At 46.4% G+C, this 22393-nt stretch overlaps 2 protein-coding genes across 7 annotated transcripts in view; one reads left to right on the top strand and one right to left on the bottom strand.

Moving 5' to 3' along the window:
- The first annotated feature begins 502 nt into the window (after positions 1-502).
- Positions 503-20201, top strand: CABYR (calcium binding tyrosine phosphorylation regulated). 3 transcript variants are annotated; one of them, XM_084849691.1, is made up of 6 exons: positions 503-572; positions 4189-4371; positions 4567-4620; positions 11513-11818; positions 14464-15099; positions 18842-18951. In XM_084849691.1, the coding sequence occupies exons 2-5, from the start codon at positions 4224-4226 to the stop codon at positions 15090-15092; spliced, it is 1137 nt and encodes a 378-aa protein (XP_084705817.1). In that variant the 5' UTR covers positions 503-572; positions 4189-4223; the 3' UTR covers positions 15093-15099; positions 18842-18951. The 3 variants fall into 3 exon arrangements, with proteins under 3 accessions (XP_084705817.1, XP_084705815.1, XP_084705816.1); XM_084849689.1 differs by having other exon boundaries at positions 11513-12586; positions 18842-18947; XM_084849690.1 differs by lacking the exon at positions 503-572 and having other exon boundaries at positions 4149-4371; positions 11513-12586; positions 14959-15099; positions 18842-20201.
- Positions 19560-22393, bottom strand: part of OSBPL1A (oxysterol binding protein like 1A) — a 93855-nt gene continuing 91021 nt past the window's right edge. For all 4 annotated transcript variants that reach the window (XM_084849683.1, XM_084849687.1, XM_084849685.1 and 1 more), the window contains one exon: positions 19560-20793. In XM_084849683.1, the coding sequence (XP_084705809.1) occupies positions 20691-20793 (103 nt within the window). In that variant the 3' untranslated portion in view covers positions 19560-20690. The remainder of the gene's footprint in view (positions 20794-22393) is intronic.

Below are 22393 nucleotides of genomic sequence, written 5' to 3'. Positions count from 1 at the left end.
GATTTAAATGTCCATGTATGAAAATCTGAGTGCCCTGTGCGATAAAATGTAGGCATGCTCATACTACCCACTGTGCACAACACGGGTTTGGGTATAGGCAAGGGTGCGCTCGTTTCTCTTCAATGCGCAAAAGAGAGAGGCATGTAATGTACGACACTCGGGAAATCCGTCACGTGTGAAGCAGGTGTTGGTCCTGCTCGTATACCGTTATGTAAAGGACACGATCTAGCCGCAGGTAGGCCTACTGTCTTCAGCGGAGAAGCTAAAGCAGCTGCTCAGCTGTTCTCTGGGGGACAACGGGGCTATGACGGCTGCGGGTGGGTCGCGCGAGGACGCGCACACAGACGAACAGGGTACTTCAGCGGGGGCCACGCCAGCTTGCTTTGGCGCTAGCCGCCCGGGGGTCCACGCTGGCCTTTGTGACCTCATAAATGCGTGCGCTCTAGCCCGCCCACCAGGAGCCTCTCGATATAAAAGCCCCGCCGGGCCCTTCCCCGGCTCCAGAGGAGGCTCCAGCGAGGGGCGAGGAGGGAGCGTTTGCGCAGCCGACGAGCGACATAACGACAGGAAAGGTCGGGGGCTTTTTCACAGCGGCGGCGATTCGGGGGCGAGAGAGCCCCCTTGTGGCTCGCGGGGGCCGAGAGGAGGGGGCGTTTCCCTGTGCGCGCGTGCATGGGCGGCAGCGGAGGGTCCCGCAGAGCGCGGGAAAGGCGTCGGGGCCTCCCCGGGGGCAGCAGCTTGCGGTCCAAGGCAGCGGCTTGGGAAGGCGCCTAGTGGCCCGGCGGGGCGCTCCGCTGGCGCTGTTGGTCGGCTACCGCGGGGGGAAGGGGGTGCGACGTAGCCCGCAGCTGAGTAGAACCCCCGCGCTTCTGATCAGAGGCCCCTTCGGGGGCTCAGGGTGGAATATCAACATCGTGTCGCTGATCTGCACGTTACTTACGAGGAATCGGACAAAAGCGCGGGGTGGGAAGCCTTGGGGACGTAAGAAGAGCCATGCTGGATCAGTGGCCACGCCAGCTGCCCCACGGGAAACTTACAAGCAGGACATGAGCCCACGGTCCCTGGCAGCTAGTGTACATAGGCATGGAAAGGAAAGGTTCCTCCTGTGCAAGCACCGGGTCATTACTGCCCGCTAGAGGGACGCTGCTTGCGGTGGCGTTTTCGTGGCAGACTGTAGCGGGGTGGTTTGCCACTGCCTTCCCCAGTCGTGACTACTTTTCCCCCAGCAAGCTGGGTGCTCATTTTACCCACCTCAGAAGGATGGAAGGCTGAGTCGACCTGAGCCGGCTACCTGAGACCCGGCTTTCGCTGGGATCGAACTCAGGTCGTGCTGCCTACCACTCTGCGCCACCTCGGATACCCGAGGTAGTATCCCATGTTAGTCCTGCATAGAGTATACCCATTGAAATGACTCAGTCTAATCTGTAGGACTGACATTAGATACTACAGCTTAATAACTTTAGAGCAGAGGTGGGGGAAACCTTGCTTTGGTTGAGGGGTGCAATGCCATGGGGTAACTATGTGGGTGGAGGGTGAGGGCCAGAGCCAAACCCCCATTTTCTTTCATACACTTTCTGTCACCCTCTTTTCTCTTTATCCCTGCCCAGCAGGCTGCCAAAGGAGGGACAGATTGCTCTTGCCAGAGGTCTGAACTGTTTGTTTGCAGAGGACTTGTGAAATTAAGCTGAGGACCATATTTTGCCCTCATAACTTATCTATGTTTACATGTATTTGTTACATTTTCATCCCACCTTTTCTCCAAGGAGCCCAAGGCGGTGTACATGAACTACCTCTTCTCCATTTTATCCTCACAACAATCCTGTGAGGTAGGCCAGGCAGTGACTGTCCCAAAGTCACCCAGTGAGCTTCATGGCTGAGTGGGGACTAGAACCCCGATCCCCCGAGTCCCAGTCTAACACTTTAAGGACTACACCACACTGGCTCTCAACATGGTGCTTTTAAAAGAACGATTGGGGCACAATTTCAAAGGATTGCTCCTAAGGGAAAATTCTCCGAGGAGTTCAAAACAGATTAGTAAATCATGATGTTTCAGAAATACTCTAGCTGTGATTTTATGAACACAGTATATGCTCACCCTGAAGAGATTTTATCCATTGTGGCTATAAAGGACTTTGTTCCCACATAAAAGCTGAAAATGCTCAAAGACATGCAATTCGTAAGTGGGTGCGAGAGTGACAATGCCCTACGGTCACGATCTCTCCTCTCAGTGTATGGCAGCCTTGCCCAAACTGATGCCTTCCAGAAGTTTTGGACTTCAACTCCCATTAGCCTTGGTCAGCATGGCCAGTGGTCAGGAATGTTGGGAGGTATACTACAAAACAATCTGGAAGGCTTGTGTATGGTGGCACAGTCATTAACAGGCCTATCCTATCCATGTTGACTTGCAAATAAGTCCTAGAGTGTTCACTGGAATTTATTCTTTAAAAAAGGCCTAGGAATGCAGCCTAAGTAGTGAAAGATTGGCTTTGGGATTGTGATTAAAACCTTCAGCTTAATGTGAAAACTTATGAACTAGACCAGGTATTTGATGGGTGGTTTCTGGATACATTTGGAGTGCGTTTCTATCAGGATGCCTGTCAGCCTCTGAACTCGGAGGCTGACGGGCATCCTATGCAGAGCGGGAGGAGCACAGAGGCAATCTTCGCCTCCATGCTCCTCCCGCTCTGCATTTTTTGCTGTATGGGCTTTTTTGCCCTTCTAGCTCGGGCTCTGTGGAGCAAGAAGGAAGGTGGTTGGGGAGGCCAGACAAATCTGTAAGCTGGCCTCCCCAGTCCCCTCCCTGCCCACAGAACTACCCCCTTTCCCTCATCTCCGAGGTCATGTTTGTGACCTTAGAGAGGCAGCCTGTGCGGTTCTCTCTGCACCGGCTGCAAGGGGGTGGGGATGGGGAGCTCGGACTCCTGGGTCCGAGATCAGAGGGCTGTCTCCAGCCTCAGATCCAGGAATCCAAACTATCCTGTGCCCCCCCCACCCCAGATGCCATCTAGGGGTCATAAGATTGCTCTCTAAAGCTGTGTATGGTTAACTCGCGTTGTAGAGACTTCTTTTCTGGAAGCCAGTGGTGTAGTGGCACATTTTGAAATGCGGGTGCTCATCATGACAGCCCCCATAGCCATGCCCACACTGTGTGTGTGTGTGTGTGTGTGTGTATAAATATTATAAAATATTTGTGTATGTGTGTGTGTAAAGACCCCAGCTCAAAATTTCCAGGAGTTTCTTTTCATAGCACCAGGGAGAAACATTTTATCTCAAAGTCAGCTAATGGGTCTCAGTTGCCTCTTCAGGGCCAAGCCACCCCAAAACAATTTTCATTACAACAAGGACAGCTCAAAACAATATATTGTTGCTGGGAAAATCTATTCCCCCACCCGCCCAAACCTGATGTCATTGTCCCTGCTAATCAAAAAGGCCCTGTGCTTTGACCCTGGGAGTCCTAGCTCCACTACACCACTGCTGCAAGCTGGACATGGTATGTCCTGGTGCAACCCATCCTCTTTGGAATCAGCAACTAAAATTGCCCTTCCACGACTGTTTTGCCACCACCTACCTTCCTTCCTATGGGGTGAGCATCAAGCAGTCTTCCCCAGCCTGGCTCCCTCCAGATTTTTTGGACGACTTCCAGCGTTCCTGAACGTTGTCCATTCTGGCGGGAGCTGATGGGACTTGAAGTCCAGAACATTGGGAGGGCACCAGGTTGGGGAAGGCTGGCATGAAGGATGGCCTCGTTAAAGATTTTCACATGTTAGGCTTCCCCTACCCCAACCCATGGACACATTCACGGAGGAGAAGGTGATCAGTGGCTACTAGTCCTGATGGCTACATGCTACCTCCAGTATCAGAGGCAGTATACCTATGTGCACCTATGGGCTGGGGAACATGGGCGGGAGGGTGCTGTTGCACTCATGGTTTCCCACAGGCAGCTGGTTGGCCACTGTGTAAACCGAAAGCTGGACTAGATGGACCCTTGATCTGATCTGGCGTGGCTCTTCTTATGCTCTGAACACCCCCCCCTCCACTGAGCAGCTCTGAATAACGAGTGTTGTGCTGCCCAAGAATCCGCTCTGATCATATGAGACCTATTTTGAATAGGCTTAATGCCACCACCACCCTGAACATCCAGGATAGGAATGTCAACGTCCTTCTTCATCCAGTTTCTTTTCCTTCTAGTGGTGAAACTGCAGTTTCATCTTCAACCGACGACAATGCATACTGCAAAGCCCAGGATGGTGGTTCCTTATGGCCTCAAGACTCTGCTTGAGGGTGTGAGCAGAGCAGTTCTCAAAGCCAGTCCCTCCAACATCACTGAGTTTGCTGCTGTCTATTTCAGGGAGCTGATAGTTTTTCGAGAAGGTTTGCTTTTGCTTAAAAAAAAATACAGTTAACTCTTTAAGTTCATAGAGCAATTCACTGACCATTCGTGCTGGTGTTATCACCCCATTTTCTCCATTGTGTAAATTGCTAGCAAACCCCGCCCCCCCTTTGAGTCTGCGTGAAATCTGATATTTGGAATGTAAATTAATTGGCTTTTTCAACTTTTCTTTCCAGAGCACCCTAATTTGGACATTAAAGATCTGGTGAGAGAATTCCATGCCACTAGAGGTATGAAATTAAATGACTTGTAGGCAGAGCTACACATTATGTAGTTTCATGACTAATCTGTATTTGGACTTTTCAGAAACATACAATGCTGTAACTCTGGCATGGGCAAGCAGTGGTACTAAGTAATGCTAGACCCTGGGCTTAATGGTCCAGTGCACCCCCCCCCCCTTTACAGAGCTGTGTGTATTACTTCAGTTGTGAAGCACACAACTAACATTCAGGTCCCAATGCTCTGCCTGTTTAAAACAGACAGAAACATGCTGGCTGGGGCATGCTTCTTGTAGGAAAGAAGTCCTACAAGAGTTGTAGGACTTCTTTCTGTCTAAACGGGCAAAGGATTATGCCCTTATTCTCTCTCATCTGCCTCCGCCATTCCATACTTTACCTTTGCTTCTACATTCCTAATACGTTAGAGCAAACAACTGTTTGCTGCCCTGATTTATATATATGTATTCTGAGCACGTGCAGCTTCACATTTTCATCTCCCTTAAATCTTAGCACCATCATTAGTACAGGAGTAACATGGAGTTTGCTTCTCCTGCCCTGATGCTAAGCACCTTTACTTGGGAATAGGCATCATTTTATTGTAGAAAAGCACAATATATGTTTTAAGTAAAAATTAAAAAATGAGCACCCTGTGTATATGGCCAGCCAGCTGCCCCCCGACCATAATACGCCTTTACACATAAGAAGGAAGGAAACTGCAACGAGCAGCATCAGCCCAGGTGGGCCCTGGCATATCTCTGCCCACCCTGGTGCTGATGCGAGGTCTGTTTGCCACTGCCCCCTCGCCTGCCACTCTCATTTGGTCACCCCTGGGCTCCAGGGCTGTAGACCTTGGCCCTTCACCACTGTGGGGCAAGAGGGGCTTCTTAGCTGTTCGCCCTTGCACCAATTTCCCACCAGAAATCCTTGCTTATCTTCTTCTCAGAAGGAGTCAAAACGGCTGGGGTGAGAGTGATTTTTTTGGCAGAAGGATGGCATGGAGGCAAAGCGTCTAGAGTACCGTCTTCTGCCGCGCCATTCTTCAGCTTAGATTGGACCCTCAATGGTTACATTGCATATATTTTTAAGGCTCTAAAAATTTCAGATAATGCCTTGTTCTGTTCCAAATGATGGCTCCCCCCAGCACCTACTTTTTTAACCCCAGGCAAAGAGCTTTTTTGGCTGCTGCTGCTTGTTTTATTTTAACTGATACGTTTAAAGCTGTGCTGTAAACGTGTCCTTTTCCATGTTTTGACTGATTTATTTGTCTCTCCTTTTAAAATTATGTTTAAATTATGGTTGTTGCTGCTTTTAAATTCTTTTTTGTTTTGCGTTTTTATTGGTTTCCATGTATTTGTTTTTATTATGTATGTCGCCCTGAGCTTTTCAGCTATAGGGCAATTAATAAATTGCATTTCGAGTTGGAGACTCTGCTGAATAGAGTCAGCCCCCCCCCCATCAAAGTTCTTTCATAGGTGCGCTTTTGTTTATGAGGGTTAGGGAAGCACTGCATTGGGTAACTTGTTAAATTTTGTTAATCTGATGTTTGTGGTAGGTTTAGATTATGCCTGAAAAACCAAAGTCAACATGTATTTTTGTGAATTAAATGTAGCAAAGAAATGCTGTGATCCTTGAAAGAAGGCTGGGTCATAGTCAGCATGTGAGCCCTAGTGCAGTTCCTGGAATACCTACATCTGCGTGGTTGTAAGCTGACTTCTGTTCAGGCCAAAGCCTGTTCCCTATGCCCAGGGCTGGAGTCCAGGGTAGGCATGGTTGGGCACCTACCGAGGGCCCACAGCCCAACAGGGTCCCACTGACAAGAGGTCCTTGGACTTGCTCTGCATTCCCACCATTGCAACCTGCTTGTTCACTTGTCTCTTACTCTGGCCCAGGCAACGGAGGTGGGGAGGAGGAGCAGCAACTGATGCCACTGCTTATTTGCTTCCTGGCTCTCTTCCTTCCAAGCACCCAAGCAGTGACAATGATGAGAAAGAGGACGAGGAGCAATAGCGGCTGGTGACAATGGTGGTGAGAAGGCAGACTCTCTGAGGGAGGGAAGCCACTGAGGGGGTCTTGCCCAAGGGCCCTCGAAAACTTGGACCCTGTAGTGCCTATGCCACTGGGACAAGGTTGAGAGACAGATTGGGGAATGAGTCAGCGGAATGATGATATGGTGCCTACCTCCAGTGCCAGAGGCAGTATGTACACCAGTTGCTGGGGAACCTGGGCGGGAGGGAGCTGTTGCACTCATGTCCTGCTTGTGAGTTCCTGGTCAACGGCTGGTTGGCCACTTTGTGAACAGAATGCTGGACTAGATGGACTCTTGGTCTGATCCAGCAGGGCTCTTCTTATTTTCTTATGTACTGGCTTTTGGATGGGGTGGGAACAGTGCAATAGGTTTCTTACAGTGCATTGCTATTTTGCTAGAATTGTCCTGTCTCAGTCATAGCACTTTGGATCATTTGTTATGAGAATGTAGAGGGGTTGGTAAATAAAAGAAAATAAGGCTTTTATATTTCAACTCGGGCAGAAATTGTACCGTAGCACCATGAAAGATTCTGATGTAAACAAGAGTATATGCTATGCCGTTAGTGTTTTGATTTGTATTAGCTGGGATCCCAAGGGCTTCATGCCTATGCTCGGATCCTTCCTTCCTTCCTTCCTTCCTTCCTTCCTTCCTTCCTTCCTTCGGATTCCCCCTTAAAACTGCAGCCCTTCCTACTGCATCACAGGCTGTTTCACAGGGTTTCCTGAGTTTCTGGGCCAGTTGGAGAGTAGGGAAGTCACAGAGGGATGTAGCGGTAAGAGAATGCTTCAGAAGTTCCACAGTATGTACAGATATTCTGTTCATAGCTCTTTGAATGCCTTCCATTGTCAGACAAAAGTTGTAAGAAAGGGATCTCTACATTTTGCTTAGGCCAGCCTTCACAATCTGACGTCCTCCAGATGTTTCGGACGATACCTCCCAGCATCCCTGACCATTGTCCATGCTGGCTGACAGGGATGGGAGTTGAAGTCCCAAATATCTGGAATACACCAGGATGGGGAAGGTTGCTTTACAGTATAATCATACTATAAAAATCACAGCACTGAGAAGTAGCTGAAGTTTTATGTGCAATTACCAGTCTGAAATCTTCACATAGGATATCTATCTTTAAGGTAAAAGGAGGGTTGGATCCACACTTAGTTATTCTTGGTGTAGATACATTGAAACCAATGAGACTTAAGGTAGTCATGAAACTTCAGTCACATTTAAATCAACGGGTGCACTCTAACCCCTAATAGATAAGGCAACATCTTTCATTGAACCAACCTTACTTGAAGTCAGACGGTGCACACTACTGAGCCTTTGTCTCCGCTGACTCATGAACCAGTGACTTAACATGTTTGTGGGTTTGGGGAAATATTCTTACAGGGTAGTCCCCGCCTTTTGGATAGAAATTACCTTTCCTACTATGCACCTTACATTTTCCTTGTCTGCCTTTTACATGCTGGACCAAAAGGTTCCCTTTAATTGCTAATATCGATATTTCTTCCTTCTATCACAATGGGTTTAGCTTTTCCCCTTCTTCATCTTCTACTGCATCGCTTCTTATAGGAAACATCTGCCCGAAGAACCATATGCAGTTGATTTAGCACTTAACAGTGTAATCCTATGCATGTCTACTCAGAAGTAAGTCCCACTGAGTTTAATGGGACTTACTCCCAGGTCAGTGGGGCTAGGATTGCAGCCCATGTGTGAAAATGGAAGCATGGAAAGTATTATGTGAGTAGTGGGAAGCACAGTTTTTGCTGTGCTACGTTCATTGACTTTTCATGTTTGCTCATTTGCCACTTGGACTAACTAGCAAGGGAGAGAACAGTTTCCATCAGGTCTTGGACGGATGGATCTGTCAATCTTATTCCTGCTCAGATTGTCAGGTTTTCGGGCTTATGCTTATTCCATCTCGTTTCTGCATAAGTTTTTGACTTTTAAGTTTTAAAAGTCTGCACTGAAATTTGCACATTTAGTGTGGTCATCTCCCCAAAATATATATATTTCTGTGTGCGTTTTTCAAATATTTTCCACTGATGTAATGCAGTTTCTCTAATATGCACATATTGTGTGCACTTTCCACTGGCATGCTCACATTGGATGTGCATTTCTTCCCCAGATGAACTGTGTCACCAAGTTTGGAAAACTGTGGATTTTGTATGCAGCTCTATCTTGGCTTGCTTTTTGGCTCAGGAGGAGCAAATTTGGCAAATTTGAATAAAAATCCCAGCAAGACAGATTTCTCACCCATCCCTAGTCTTTGAATCACCAGATAAAAATACATGATCATACAAACCTCCAAGGTTGAAGTGCCTTTAGGGCTGATGCAGTAGAAACAGCAGCCACACAAAGGGTGTTTCCTGTGACTCTGTGTCGCTCTACATGGCAAATCATTCTGTGCTCCACCTTGGCATGCAGGTTGGGGGATTTTCTTCAGGCAGTCACAAATGTCCTCATCTCCAAATGTGTCCCTGATCCATGTGGTGAGCCGTAGTCCACAAGCAATTTGTCCTATGGGCATGCAACCTCAAGGGGAGTAATGGTAGTGGCCTCCACGTGGTGGCTATTAAGTGTGCAGCAGCCATGAGATCAGGTCAGGTCCCCCGGGCTGGTGACTGTCACCTGGTAGAGTTATAGCGCTGAAAGTGACCTTAGAGTTCATCTAGTCCAACCCCCTCTGTCCAATGCGGGATGCAACTACAGCATCCCTCACAGATGGCCGTCCAATTTATGCAAGCACCTCCTGTGAAGATGTGCCCATCTCCTCCTGAGGGAGTCTGTTCCACTGTTGAGCAACTCTCACTGGTAGGAAGTTTCCCCTGATGTTTAACTGAAATTTGCTTCCTTGCAATCTCTACCCTTTGGTTCTAGTCCTGCCTTTTGGAGCAACAGAGAACCGGTCTGCTCTATGTTCTGCATAAGAACCCTTCAGACATTTGAAGATGATGATCACGTCTCCCTTTAATCTTCTCCAGATTAAACATACACAGCTCTTTCAACGTTTTCTCATAGGATTTGATTTCAAGAGCCCTTACCATCCTGGTAGCCCTTTTCTATACATGCTATGGTTTGTCTACATCCTTCTTAAAACCTGACACCTCAAACTAGAGACAGTACTCCAGATGTTTCCTGACCAGCCCTGAGTAGAGTGAAGTGGAACTATGACTTCTTGTGATCTGGACACTATGCTTCTGTTTAAGCACCATAAGATTGCATTAGCTTTCTTTTTTAGCAGCCACATCGCAATGCTGGCTCATGTTCAGCTTATGATCAAATAAAACACCTAGATTCTTTTCACTTCCACTACTGCCACACCCAGTCTCCCCATCCCATATTTGAGCCTTTGATTTTTTGCACCAAAATAGAGGACAATATATTTGGCTCTATTGAAATTCATCTTGTTGTTTTTGGCCCAGTGTTCCATCCTGTCATGATCATTTTAAATCTTGTTTCTGCCTTCTGTGGTGTTAATTACCCCTTCCAGCTTTGTGTCATCTTCAAATTTGATAGCCATCCCTTTTACCCCTTTGTTTAAGTCATTATAAAAATGTTGAGCAGCACAGGGCCTAGGGCTGTTCCCCCCAGCACTTTGCTTGAGACCTTCCTCTAGGTTGACACAGAGCTGCTAATGAGCCCTTATTGGGTATGATTGTTCAGCCAACTCTGGCTCCATCTAACAGTAGTATTGTCTAACCCACATTTTACCACCTTGTCCACAAGGATCTCATGGGAGACTTGTCAAATGAAATGCTTTGCTTCAATCAAGATATACTGTGTCTACCGCATTCCTATGACCTATCAAACTGTCAAAAAGGGAGATGAAGTTGGTTTGACATGACTTATTCTTGATCAGCTCACGTTGGCTCCTAGTAATCAATGCATTCTTTTCTAGATGCTGACAAACTGGTCGCTTAATAATCTGTTCTAGAATTTTGCCTGGTATTGATGTTGGACTAACCGGTCTGTAGTCTCCTGGTAACAGTACACAAAGTGATAATTTGTTTGTTGAAGGGGAAAAGATTCTGTTAGTCCCATTTATAATGTGTAGAAATCTTGATTTATAGAAGGTGATGCTCAACAGACATTCCGTAAGGAACATAGGGAAGCTGCCTCATACTGAGTCAGACTGTTGTCTCGCTCAATATTGTCTGGCAGCAACTCTGCAGGATTTTAGACAGGTGTCTTTCCCAGCCCTGTCTGGCAGCGATGGGGATTGAAGCTGGGTCCTTCTCCTAGAAATGTTGTCTAGGACTGTTAGAAATGGATCAGTGTTGTCTGGGACAATACTGTTTCAGCTATTATGCTCTCAGCATTTCCTAGTCTGTATTTGAAAGGCTGCTTTCAGACAATCAGGTGCTGTGTGAATGGTTGCATATAAGCTCTCTGTGTACTGGCTGGAGTCAAAGCTCCTCCCACCTTTCTCTTCAAAGTGGGAGTGTGATAAGGCCAATGTTACTGCATGACCAGTCGTCACAAAAAAACAGTGCCCCATTTACAACTGTGAGATTATAAGTGGCTGCTCTGTGGCACTTGGATGTATGGGACAACCTCTAGTTTCACAAGCCAGCCATGGCCACTGGTGTTAGCTAGTTGCTTGACTCTCCAAATGATTGATGAATAAGAGCATTCAGCTTTCAGATTAGACTTGGGGGCCAGTGATTTTGAACAACGCTACATTTTCTGTGCTTTAAGGCAGCCTTCCCAACCTGGTACCCTCCAGATGTTTTGGACCCCGGCTCCCATGATCTCTCCCCATTGGCCATGCTGGCTGGGGTTGATGGGGATTGTAGTCCAAAACATATGTCAGTGGTGAGGGGATGTCTGCTTTAAGGAGAAAGCCTTTTAACTTGCTTCCTCTTCCGTCTCCTGCAGTGGAGGGATGGGCTGAAGGAACAGCCACGGCGGCCCCAATGCCCCGTCCCAAACGGGCTGATGTTGGAGATGCATTTCGGTCAGACTTAGACACAACTCCAGTTTCTGATGAACCCAGACGGAAGGAGAAATCAACTGACACAGAAGAGGACCAGATAAACGAAGAGCCTCAGCGTGAACTGAGCACCAAGACGACCCAGTACCCATCAACTGTTGATGAATTTGTAGAAAAGGCTGTGGACGAAAAGGGAGCTGGACTCGCCTACGTCCCAGCCGATCCAGCCCAGCTAGCAGCGCAGATGCTAGGTAACGTTGAAATGGTTGCTTCCGAGCCTGAATTGAAGGATGTGGCAATCTCTGTGCAGACCCTTCCTACGCTATCTCACAGTGCAGAGAATATTGCAGCTACCCCGGCTCCTGCCCCTACCCCCGAACCTGTCCTGGCAGAAGCAGCTGCTGAAGAAGAAGCAGCAGAACCCGAAACTGCCGCAGCGGAAGCAGAGCCCGAACCTGCCCCTGCAGAAGCAGAGCCCGAACCTGCCCCTGCAGAAGCAGAGCCTGAACCTGCCCCTGCAGCTTCTGCCCAGTCTCTCAGGGTGAGGTCAGCCACTCAGAGCCAGACCTCCGTTCCTGGGGAAGCAGTTACCTCGGGCAGCCAGGCTGAGCTACCACCCGCTGACCTAGTAGAGCAAGCTTCCTCCGAGGCCCCCTTGCAGGAAGAACCACCCCCGCCAGCACCACCACCTCCTCCTGATAATGGCCCCTTGCAGGCTGAGCCTGGCCCAGGCGAAATCGAGCTCACATCAGACATACATATCACCCCCATGGGTGAGGATGATCCCGAGGCCGGTGGAGAGCCGCCGCCGCCACCTTACGTAGAGCAGTTTCCACAGCATATAGTCATCCCTTTCGTAGACACGGTAGCATGTCTCTTAGATCCGCTAACAGCTTCACTAAATGCAGGCCAGTTTACTAGTATTCTAGATCCATCTGCAGATGATGCAGAATGTGACCCTGACATGATGGATACTACAGAGCAACTGAGATCAGCTGACCCAGGTTTTATTATGTCAGGTAAGAAAGTCAAGATATTTCTGAAACCTGCCTATTCCGTGTTGTAGTGATACTGTAGCTCCGTAAGTAACAAGCTGCTCCATCTCTTCAAGTGCAGTTGCACTGGTGGGAGCCCAGCTGAAACCGGGAGGGCAGGAGTGGGCAGCTCGCGGCCTTCTGGCGCTTGTGGCCTACAGCTCTTCTTCTTCGCCATTGGCTAGGGCTGATGGGAGTTGTAGGCCAAAACACATGGAAGGCCACAAGCTGCCCACCCCTGCGCTAGGGCTCATGCCAGGAGAGGGCCTTGAGGACTGGAGCCATGATTATTTAAATGCAACTACCCATGCCAGTGCAGTGTTGAGGTAAATGATTCGTCATGCTTGTGTCAGGGTCGCACAGCACTTGCCTAGCTCCAATGTGCATATGTGGAATTTTTGCCCATAGGTTGCTTCCAGGTGTGTGGTTGATTGTGAGTAAGCCCCATCACTTGCCTTGCGTGAATGTTCCCTGCCCCAGTTCCCTGCCCACGTCTTGTATTATTTCCTGTAAACAGATTGGGCGGGACAGGACAACACTCGGCAAGGGAGCGATGGGGCGTGATGTATGACATCTTTTGGCCTTCCTTTAAACCGTGATTAGCCTTTCTCACAGTAGATGACACATCTCGAACCAAAATTGCATACATGCTCATGGCAGCAAAAGGAGAGTGATGTGACTGACTGTGACTTAGTTGTTTGTTTATCAAGCTTCAGACTTTCTGACACGGCATTAACATCGGGTTTTTGCATTTAAAAGAAATGGTGGTGGTTGCCTGCGCTGTCCCATTAGTCCGGTCTTCTCCAGATTGACTAGAGAGTGGACTACTCACTTCGTACTAAGACTCACAGGGGTTGTTGCAGCCGGAGGCTCGGCTCTCCTTCACGACATGACCTCTCCTGCTGCTTGCCCTTCTTTGGTAAGAAGTGTGTAGCCCAGCCCTGTTCTCAGCTGGCGAAGTTCTCCTAACTCCTCTTCTTTTCCATTGACTTGGTCTACGATTGCACGGTCGCCCTAGAGAGACATCCCATTAGAGAGGTAGGTAGGTAAGATATAAATGCATGTTACAGAGGAGAGGGAGCTGAAGGGGTAAAGGGGCACAAAACCTTGGCATGGCTGGACAGGAGGAGCAACGATGTAGAGGTAGAAAGACTTGTAGTTGACGAAGTATTTTCAAACTCCAATCTTTGGGGCACCCAGAACTGTAAATAAAAATTTTAAAATCCTAAATCAATCTAAAGACAAAATAAAAATGCCCAGCTTGAGATATCAAGCTGCAAATCTGGTGCTTTGGATTTATTTCAGCGTTTTAAACAGCTAGCTGCTAGGGTTGGAGTCAGACAGCCACTTTCGCCCTTCCTACAGTTTTTGCAGGAATGCAGGGGCGAGAAGGCAGAGGTGTAAAGTTGCTTAAGGGGGTTCAGTGTGTTCTGGGCTCTGTGGCTATCATGCTTTGGGCAAGGCTGGAAAAATCTAGCTTTCTGAAGCTGTGCTGGCAGTGGGAGTTCATGTATGCTGAATCCCTCCCAACAATTTATTTCAACTAGAAATTTGGTGCCTACACACCATTAACCACTGGGAGTGGGGGGAAAGCGCTGGATCCACCCCTATCTAATCAGCCAAACAGGAACTTAGAAAAGCACCTTTTCAGTCTGAACTCCAGCTGCAGCACTGCTGCTTTTCCTACATTTCAGCCATGTCAGGGTCCCTTCATTTGCCTCGAAGGCCTCTCTCCTCTCTGTAACATACTTTCTCTTGCAGCATAAAGTTGTGTGTAAGGATATGCAATATGACTGCAATTCGTACATCCTAGTCGATGGTCTTTCATGCCAGCAAATTTTCTTTAAATTTTTATTTTATAGCCATGGCAACAAGCGAACCAGGACAGCCACCACCATATTCTAATGTGTGGACTCTCTATTGTCTAACTGATTTGAAACAACAAGGTCGTAAGTCACCACCACCACCCCTTCCACCTGTTGGAACTGGTGCTCCTGTTCCCCAGGCAACCCTATTCATATCTAGTGGTAAGGACCAACCGCAGTATCTACAGCCGCAGATGATACAACACGGTCAACCACCACAAGTGTCCTCTCCAACTTATGTGATGATGGAAGATGGGAAGAAGGGAAATGCACCACCTTTCATTTTAGTGGGCTCTTCTGTTCAGAATAAACAGGACTGGAAACCCATCCCTGGCCATGCTGTCCTCACACAGCCGGACGCTGCTGGTACTGTGAGGAGGTTCGCGACAATACCTGTGCCAGTCGCCAGGGCAGCAGATCCGAAAATGGCCAACCCCAATTTTAACTCAGCACAGGATAGCGGCAGGCCTCCAACTCCAGTTTTTCTTTCAGTTGCCATACCACTGGAAGATGTGATGAATGGGAAGAAAGGCTCAGGAGCTGGGGATAAAGCACCCTTTGCAGGCAGCTATGGTATAGCAGGCGAGATCACATTTACTACTGCCTCGGTACGCAGGACAGAATAGCAAACAGGTAAGCAGGTGAATTCACACGTGCTTATTATTTCAGTAGAGAGGAAGGAGCTTTATACAGCTTTAAATAAGCATGTATGTAAATACATAGAGGGTTGGATCCAGATTTAAGCAGGATCACCTGCGCTGGTCGATGTCCCTGCCCTCTCCTTTCCATGACAGCCCCTCCAGCCCCTGAAAATGCTACACAGAGAGTCAGGTGAACTTTGGTGGTGGTGGGGAGGGGAGGGGACCCTCCGTGAATAGAGCCCTTCCTCTTGTGGAAGGCAGATTCTGGATCCAGCCCAGAGATCATAGTGGGTGTGTTGAAGTGGCCTAAATAGAGGGGTATTCTGTAGCAGGCTACATTCTTGGCAGTTTGCAACAGTCATTCTGGGATCAGAAAGACTTGTTCTAACGGTACAGGACAAAGAATTATGCACAGTGTACCCCTGAAGTGATTTTAAGGATCTCCCTCTTGAATAGCACCCGTAACTTAATTTAAAATGGCTCTGTGTTCTAAAAGGTGATTGGTGTGACAGGAAGATACCTCTGTGGCATGCTATTTTCTTAGTGTTTTCATTTTGGGAGCTGTGAAGAACAAGTCTGTAGACTCTTGGTTGTTGTCGTTTAAAGCTATGGTGCAGCCACTGGGGGGATCTACAATAATGTTGGTGCAATACACACGCATATGTATGGATGACAGCTGACAGCCCTTAACTTGGAACTAAATTCCTACTGATTTCAGTAGGATGTTTTCTTCGGTGATGGCTCCAATCCAATAGTGTGTTTGCCCTTCCTTAAGGCTGCGGTCCTATACTCAGTCACTTGGGGTTAAGCCCCACTGAACCCAATGGGACTTACTCCTGCATAGGCATGTCTAGGGTTGCACTGCTAATCCCATTCATTGGCTGTTTGGCAGGGAAGCAAAAGTTCGAAGATGGACTGCAAAGCCCCCCTCTCTCGCTCCACCAACCGTCACAAGGATTTTAGCTTTAAAAAGAAGCGCTTAGCACATGGAGAGGGTAATTGCACACGCAGTGCTGAGTTGTGCACAAATGTAATTAGACAGCCTCCTACATAAGCCCATATAACATTACTAGCCTGCTTGAAATGTTACTAGCTTGCTCTGTTTAGCAGAGTAGGGATGGGGTGTTACACCTCTACCCCAGCAGCCCTCTGTATTTCTGTGATGAGTGGGGGGAGAGCCTTCCTCTGGCAGCCCAGTCGCTTTCTATGCTGGGGACACTGTCAGGGAACACAGCCTCTCCTCCAGCAGTCTGCTCTCTTGCCTCCATTGAATTGCATGCACTTCTCACCCACATGAAGTTCCTTGTCGCCTAAATACAAAGCTGCAGATAGACGCATACGCCTGGAAGTTTCCGAGACATCGTGCTCCTAGCTGGAGTGCGATGCAGGTGTTTTAAACCTGGGATTTACAACTGAATTGTTTTGATGAGAGTGTCTCTTTTCAGAGGCATGTGGTGAATAAATTGTTATTCCTAAAATGTTAGAAGTATTTGACAAGGACTGAAGAGATACTGCTGGTTTCATTTAGAACATGAAGTTGGCCAGCTTCTGAGAGAGAGAGCTTTGTAGCTTGCAAACCTCCCTACTGAATCTTTTGCCATTGCCTTCCTTTTCTTTGATGTGTACTGCTCATTATCGGAGCGCAGTATGGGTTAGAACTACAATGAAGGGACACAGAATAATTGACATAAAATTTCTAGGTTGCAGTATTAATGAACACTTCCCTTAGTACAGAGAGATTTTCCTGCTGCTATCACATGTGAAAGATAAAAATAGAGTCTTTTTGTAAAACTGCAAGTGGGGCATAGTAATTTATAGGTTTTCTACCAGATTTGCTAAGAAACATAGTTCAATTCCATTCTTAAACAGGTTTTTCAGTGGGAACCAAGTTTAATAATCCATTAAATCAAGGGTAGGCAAGGGTTGATGTAGTCCAAAACACCTGGAGGGCACCAGGTTGCCTGTTCGGCACTAGGTTGCCTGTTCGGCACCAGGTTGCCTGTTCCTTCATTAACAGAAGATCGGGGAGGGAGAAGTAGCACTAATGGCAAGAAGAAGAAAAAAAGAGAATGTGTCTCTGGTGCTGGAGGAAGAAGTGCTTTATTTGATATAAATGTGCTTTTATATCAAATAAAACACTTCTTCCTCTAGCACAGGAGACACGTTCCCCTTTTTTCTTCTTACTCCTTCATTAAACTTTGTCTTGGTTACTTCCAGAAATCTTGGCCAGTTATCTTTGCCTGTTTGAAAAACCAACTTCAGAACTGCTGCACTCCTTTTACTCTGTATTATGTTTTGTACAAAACCGCTTTTCCCCAATGTGGTGCCCTCAGGATGTGTTGAGCTATAACTTCCATCATCCCCAGCCAGCATGGCCATTGGACATGCTGGCTGGAGACTATGGGAGCTGAAGTCCACCCAGTCTGGGAGATGCTGTGTTGAGGATGGCTGGTGTAAAAGGACAGGTCCCATGCTGTTGAGGATCGATTATTCAGTATACTAGGGTGTGGAAAAGTATCCAAAAAAGGGAGGAGTAAAATTAACTGAATGGGGGAAGAGTGCTAGTGATTCCAAAACAGCGGATGGGTTCCCACTAGAACCCATGGTCTAGAAGGGGCAAATGCAACTTCGGTGGCAGCAGATAAGACCAATTTAACCACAAGGTGCTCAGAGCTGCTGCTGGTTGGAGGGTGGCCTTCTAGCCTGGTGGTCCTCCGTATGTAGATGCAGTGTATTAAAACAGGTATATGTTAGATGACAGTCACAGTTCTCCTTTTAGCAATCCATTGAATTGTTAAACCAAGAGAATTTCTACACAAGGCTTTTATTGCACGCTAGTGAAAGGTCACTCTCAGAAGTTTGCAGGCCCTTTACACAACACCGTCAATCTCCAGGGTGTCTGTTTCTGACCTTTATCCAATTTTTTGAAAGATTGGAGATAACCCAATAAGGAACTTTATCCAATATATCGGCTGTAATTGCACAGTTCCACTGTAACCACAGCACCATCTAATGGCTGTAAAATGAAACATATAGAACTCGCCGAGAAAGGAATTCCCCGATTTGAGGCATATGTCTGCCCGTGTAAAGGAGCCAATGTTAATCCCACAAAGAATCTGGAAGCAGAAGCCCTGGTAAGGATGTGGGATTTTAGCCTTGCGTGGTGAAGCTCCAAGTGGCCGAACAAGTAGCTTATATATAGTACTATATGTAAAAGGCTTAATTTGGTCTCACCATTTGGGAAATCAAGCCATGAAGAGATGCAGCTTACAAATGTAGTTATAAGCAACACATATCCTTGGAAGTAGTTCTCAACTATCTGGGTGGGGGGGTCCTCCAGCCTTTGTGTCCAAATGATGCCAGCGGGCGAGGCCACACCCCATGATGTCATTCAGTCTTCAACAAAAGCACACTCCCCGGCCAGGGGAAGTGGCACCCAAGCTGCACCGAGGCACCAGCTGGCGAAGTGTTAAAGGTTGCTGACTGAAAGGGGAAGGGATGAGCATATGGGAGGCAGTGCGCTCACTCAGTGATGCCTGGCCATGGTAATTCCTGGGTTAAACAATCAAGGAACTGCTATGTGTGAACCAGGTCAGTGTAAGACGGCTCCTTCTATCCTTCTGCGAGAGGTGGCTTACAGCTTGTACAACCGCATTTGTTATTGTAGCGAAGGGTAAGCTTTACTGCATAAGATCTAATGATAAATTTACTGAGTTGGTGTTTTTTTCTCCCAGATTGAGAAGCGGTGCTGTCCAACATTTCACCCCAGAATGGAAACCTGCATCTTTAATTTAAAAATTGATTAACTAGTACAAGCAATAAAGCAATGCAAGCAATCTCAACCTAAAGGCTTTTCAGTGTGTGTGCGCGTGCGCATTCACACAATATTGATTTTTAGAGTTTAAGAGTGGTAGCCGAGTAATAGGTAACTAAAATTGGGACCTTTTCCTTACTTTGGCCCTTTGTCCAAATGGATAGTTTAAAATAGGTTGCTAGTAAAAACGTATCTAAGGCCAAAATGAAATGGCCTTTTCTTTATCAAGGTATACTCCTCAACCTGAGGACAATATATACCCACTAAGTTATTATTAGGCTCCTTAGAAGGCCTACAGCCAGATGTCTTTTAGCCTGTGGGCCTAACATGATACGCTGGGAGACATATACCCAGTGTGAAACAGCAAAAACGTAAAATACAAATAGTGTATTACGTTCAGAGTTACCCTTTTCAGCCATGAGAATAAGTCCCAGTTGGCCCTTAATAACAGGAAGGGACATTGAAAACAACACAGTTGTGCATGGAGGACTGAAACAGAGCTAGTAGCTGGTACACTCCCAACTTTGTTGGACTACAACTCCCATCATCCCCAGCCAGCACAGCCAGCTTGGGAAAGGCTGCAGGAGGGGAAACTTTGTTTGTGTTCTATCGAAGACAATGAGTCAAACACCACCAGCCACAGGACAGTTTCAAGCTTTTATTTAATAGCAATTAAATTATTTAGTTACCACTATACTTCCAAACAGCAATTAAATTATACAAGAGTAGCAAGCCCTCTGGCGTTTATGTACTCACGTTTTATACAAATATATAATCCCATAAAGTTTAATGCACCCCAAGCAAAGGGGTAAATCTGCTGCGTACAGTAGTCTCAGAGCTGCCTTACTGGCCTTTGAAATGCACACAACTTCCTTCAATGTACACAATCTTCCTTCAAGGGTTTGCGTCTGACAGCAAATGCTCAGGTGCATTTGAAGAATCCCACCCCTTTGCTTCAGATCACCCACCCCCTCCTCTGATAGTGCTGAGCACCTCTTAGTGCATTGCAGGTTTAAAAAAAATACTTCATCTTCGGTTAGATTAAACTTTCAAAGCTTTAAATGGCTCTTAATTCCTTAAAGATATGAGCATTGTAAGAAAACATGAAAGCGCAAATTCAAAACACTGCACTAAACATGGAAGAGACACTGCTGAGTAATGTTGCCAGTTAACCCTACTCACTATCTAGGGATGAATGGGAAGGGCAGACTGGTGCAGAGATAGTAACATTTTTTTATATTCACTATCCATAATCCAGTATTTTATGAAGTAATGGAATGTCACCTTCAGAAAAAGTTGAGTAATTCTTTCCTAAGAGTGGCATGCCCGTATCTGGCTTCAAGCCATAGTAGTATTGCATTTCATGAGTGTGCTTTTGATATTGCTGTCTCATAAGAGGTCTTAAATTTCCATTATTCCAGCAGAGGTATCAGGAATCAAGAAGAAAAAACAGAAAGGTGTTCTGTATTCCATTTGACCTGGAACTGAACATTAGTTGCCTCCATCAGCAAATTTGGGTAACGCGCTCTCTCTCTGCCTGAAGTACAGCACCTGTAACTGATGTGTGTCTGTGTGCATAGTGCAATATAGGAAGTATGACAAAAACAACTCTCAACAACAATCTTGTGCCACCATAGTCGCTGTAGAAGCTGCATAATAGTACATTCAATTAAACTTGTCAGTTTTTTTTCTAAGAGTATAGGAACAAGGGGAAACACTGAAAACTCATTAAGACTTAGTTGTGTTAGCCTCAGACCTTCCAATGCATTTTAATAAATATCAGGCAAGCTGAAATAGTTTCTGTCCCAGTAGTTCCCAGAGTAAATCCAGTCATGTCCACCAGTGTAGGGATTAGGACCTTGATGGAACCACCTGAAACGAGAAAAAAAGAGAACATGCTTATGAAAAGTGTGCGTGCGGGTGTGCATATGTATGTACAGATATATATTCCATTCAAGAGATATTTGAGCTACCATATGTTCTGGTATAGTAGAAGTTCAGTACAATTATCTTCCTTATCATGTATCTACCATAAGAAAGGCTTCTTGAACTACTGTTTTCTCTGCTCGTTACTTTTGATCAGAGAGAAACAAATGGCAAGGAAAGAGAAAAGGGAACGTTTAATGGTGTTTATTTTCAATGAAAAATATACAAGAGAGGCAACAGTGTACTGCAGAAAACATAAAAGGTCTTATTTCAGAAATCTTGTAGCCAGGGTTTTTTTTTTGCGGGGGAGGCTTGTCAGTAAGAAGGCTGCCAGCCCTCCTTTCCGCTCACTTGCTCAGAGAGCCAGTGGGTGAGGAGAAAATAACATCATGCCAGGGGATGGCAGTGGGCCCAGAGGGGCCTTGGCAACTGCCCAGGAATTATGACCCCAGATGCTGGGTCTCCTTGCAACTTCGCATATACTGATCCAGCTTTCAAAACTCGCAATTTAATTGAAGTAACCACCAAAAAGGTCCTGCAGGAGAACTGAGCTTCCACTCTAAGTATTCCACTGTGAAAACAAACGTAGTTTCAGTCACTGCTGTAAAGAAAGTGTCCGTTATGAAAAGAAGGTGACATGATAGTGAAGATAAGTAATTCTCAGAAGATACAGTAGGAGGCAGCATTAGACAGCATTGTTGCTACAACACTATAACCTCCTTGCAATTGTTCTGAAAACAATGTCCTGGTTCAGATAAACTTTCCTGGCTTCATAAACCATGACAAGCCGAGAACAAGCATCAGGGCTGAGCATTACTCCCTTGCTTCTCTGATCCCCTCATATGCTGGCTTTGCTGCTTCATTCCTGGCTTGTATTGTGTCAGAGTTCCCTGTTATGTCCAAACAAGGGTTCACTGACTTAATACAAGTTCCCCAATTCCAATATAACCAGGAATGAAGTGCCATGATGGGATGGGAGGGGCAAAGGAGGAAAGCTCGGTCCCGAGACTCATTATGAAGCCAGGAAGGATTGGCCCAAACCAGTGCAATAAGAATAGGCTACTAGAAGTAGAAGCTAAAGGCATGCTTATTAGAAATAGTCCAATATTGTTGGATGCATTTAGTGCTCTACTATGCCTCCTGCAGATTTATATGATAATTATAAAAATAAAAATATGTTGAGATTTTTAACTCTACCATCCCTCCTCTGGTGAAGCATTATTGTGTATGCAACCACACAGCCATGCTTTGAGGAATGTTCGATTTTGCCTCTGGATTTGGTGCACACAGAAATTGACCATGTGACAATTAAGAAGGATCCAAGTGGTGAGGAGGAAATTATCATATGAAGATTTGGATTCCTTCCATGATAGTATAAACTCATCCTTAAACTACCAAAAGCTAATTATTTAAACAGTCTAACAATTATGATACTGAAAAAGAAAACAAGCATTTGCTTTCCTTCTCAGGTAAATCTTAAGAAAACCTGTAGGTTAACATGCAAGGTCTACTTAAATATAAGTGCAGCAGGTTTCCAGAACTGCTA

The sequence above is a fragment of the Heloderma suspectum genome, chromosome 4 (genome assembly GCF_057233095.1).
Source record: "Heloderma suspectum isolate Gila_16-S chromosome 4, 16-S_ref, whole genome shotgun sequence".
Classification (NCBI taxonomy): domain Eukaryota; kingdom Metazoa; phylum Chordata; class Lepidosauria; order Squamata; family Helodermatidae; genus Heloderma; species Heloderma suspectum.
The sequence above is the reverse complement of the archived record's forward strand: the minus strand, read 5'-3'. Positions and strand labels throughout refer to the sequence as shown.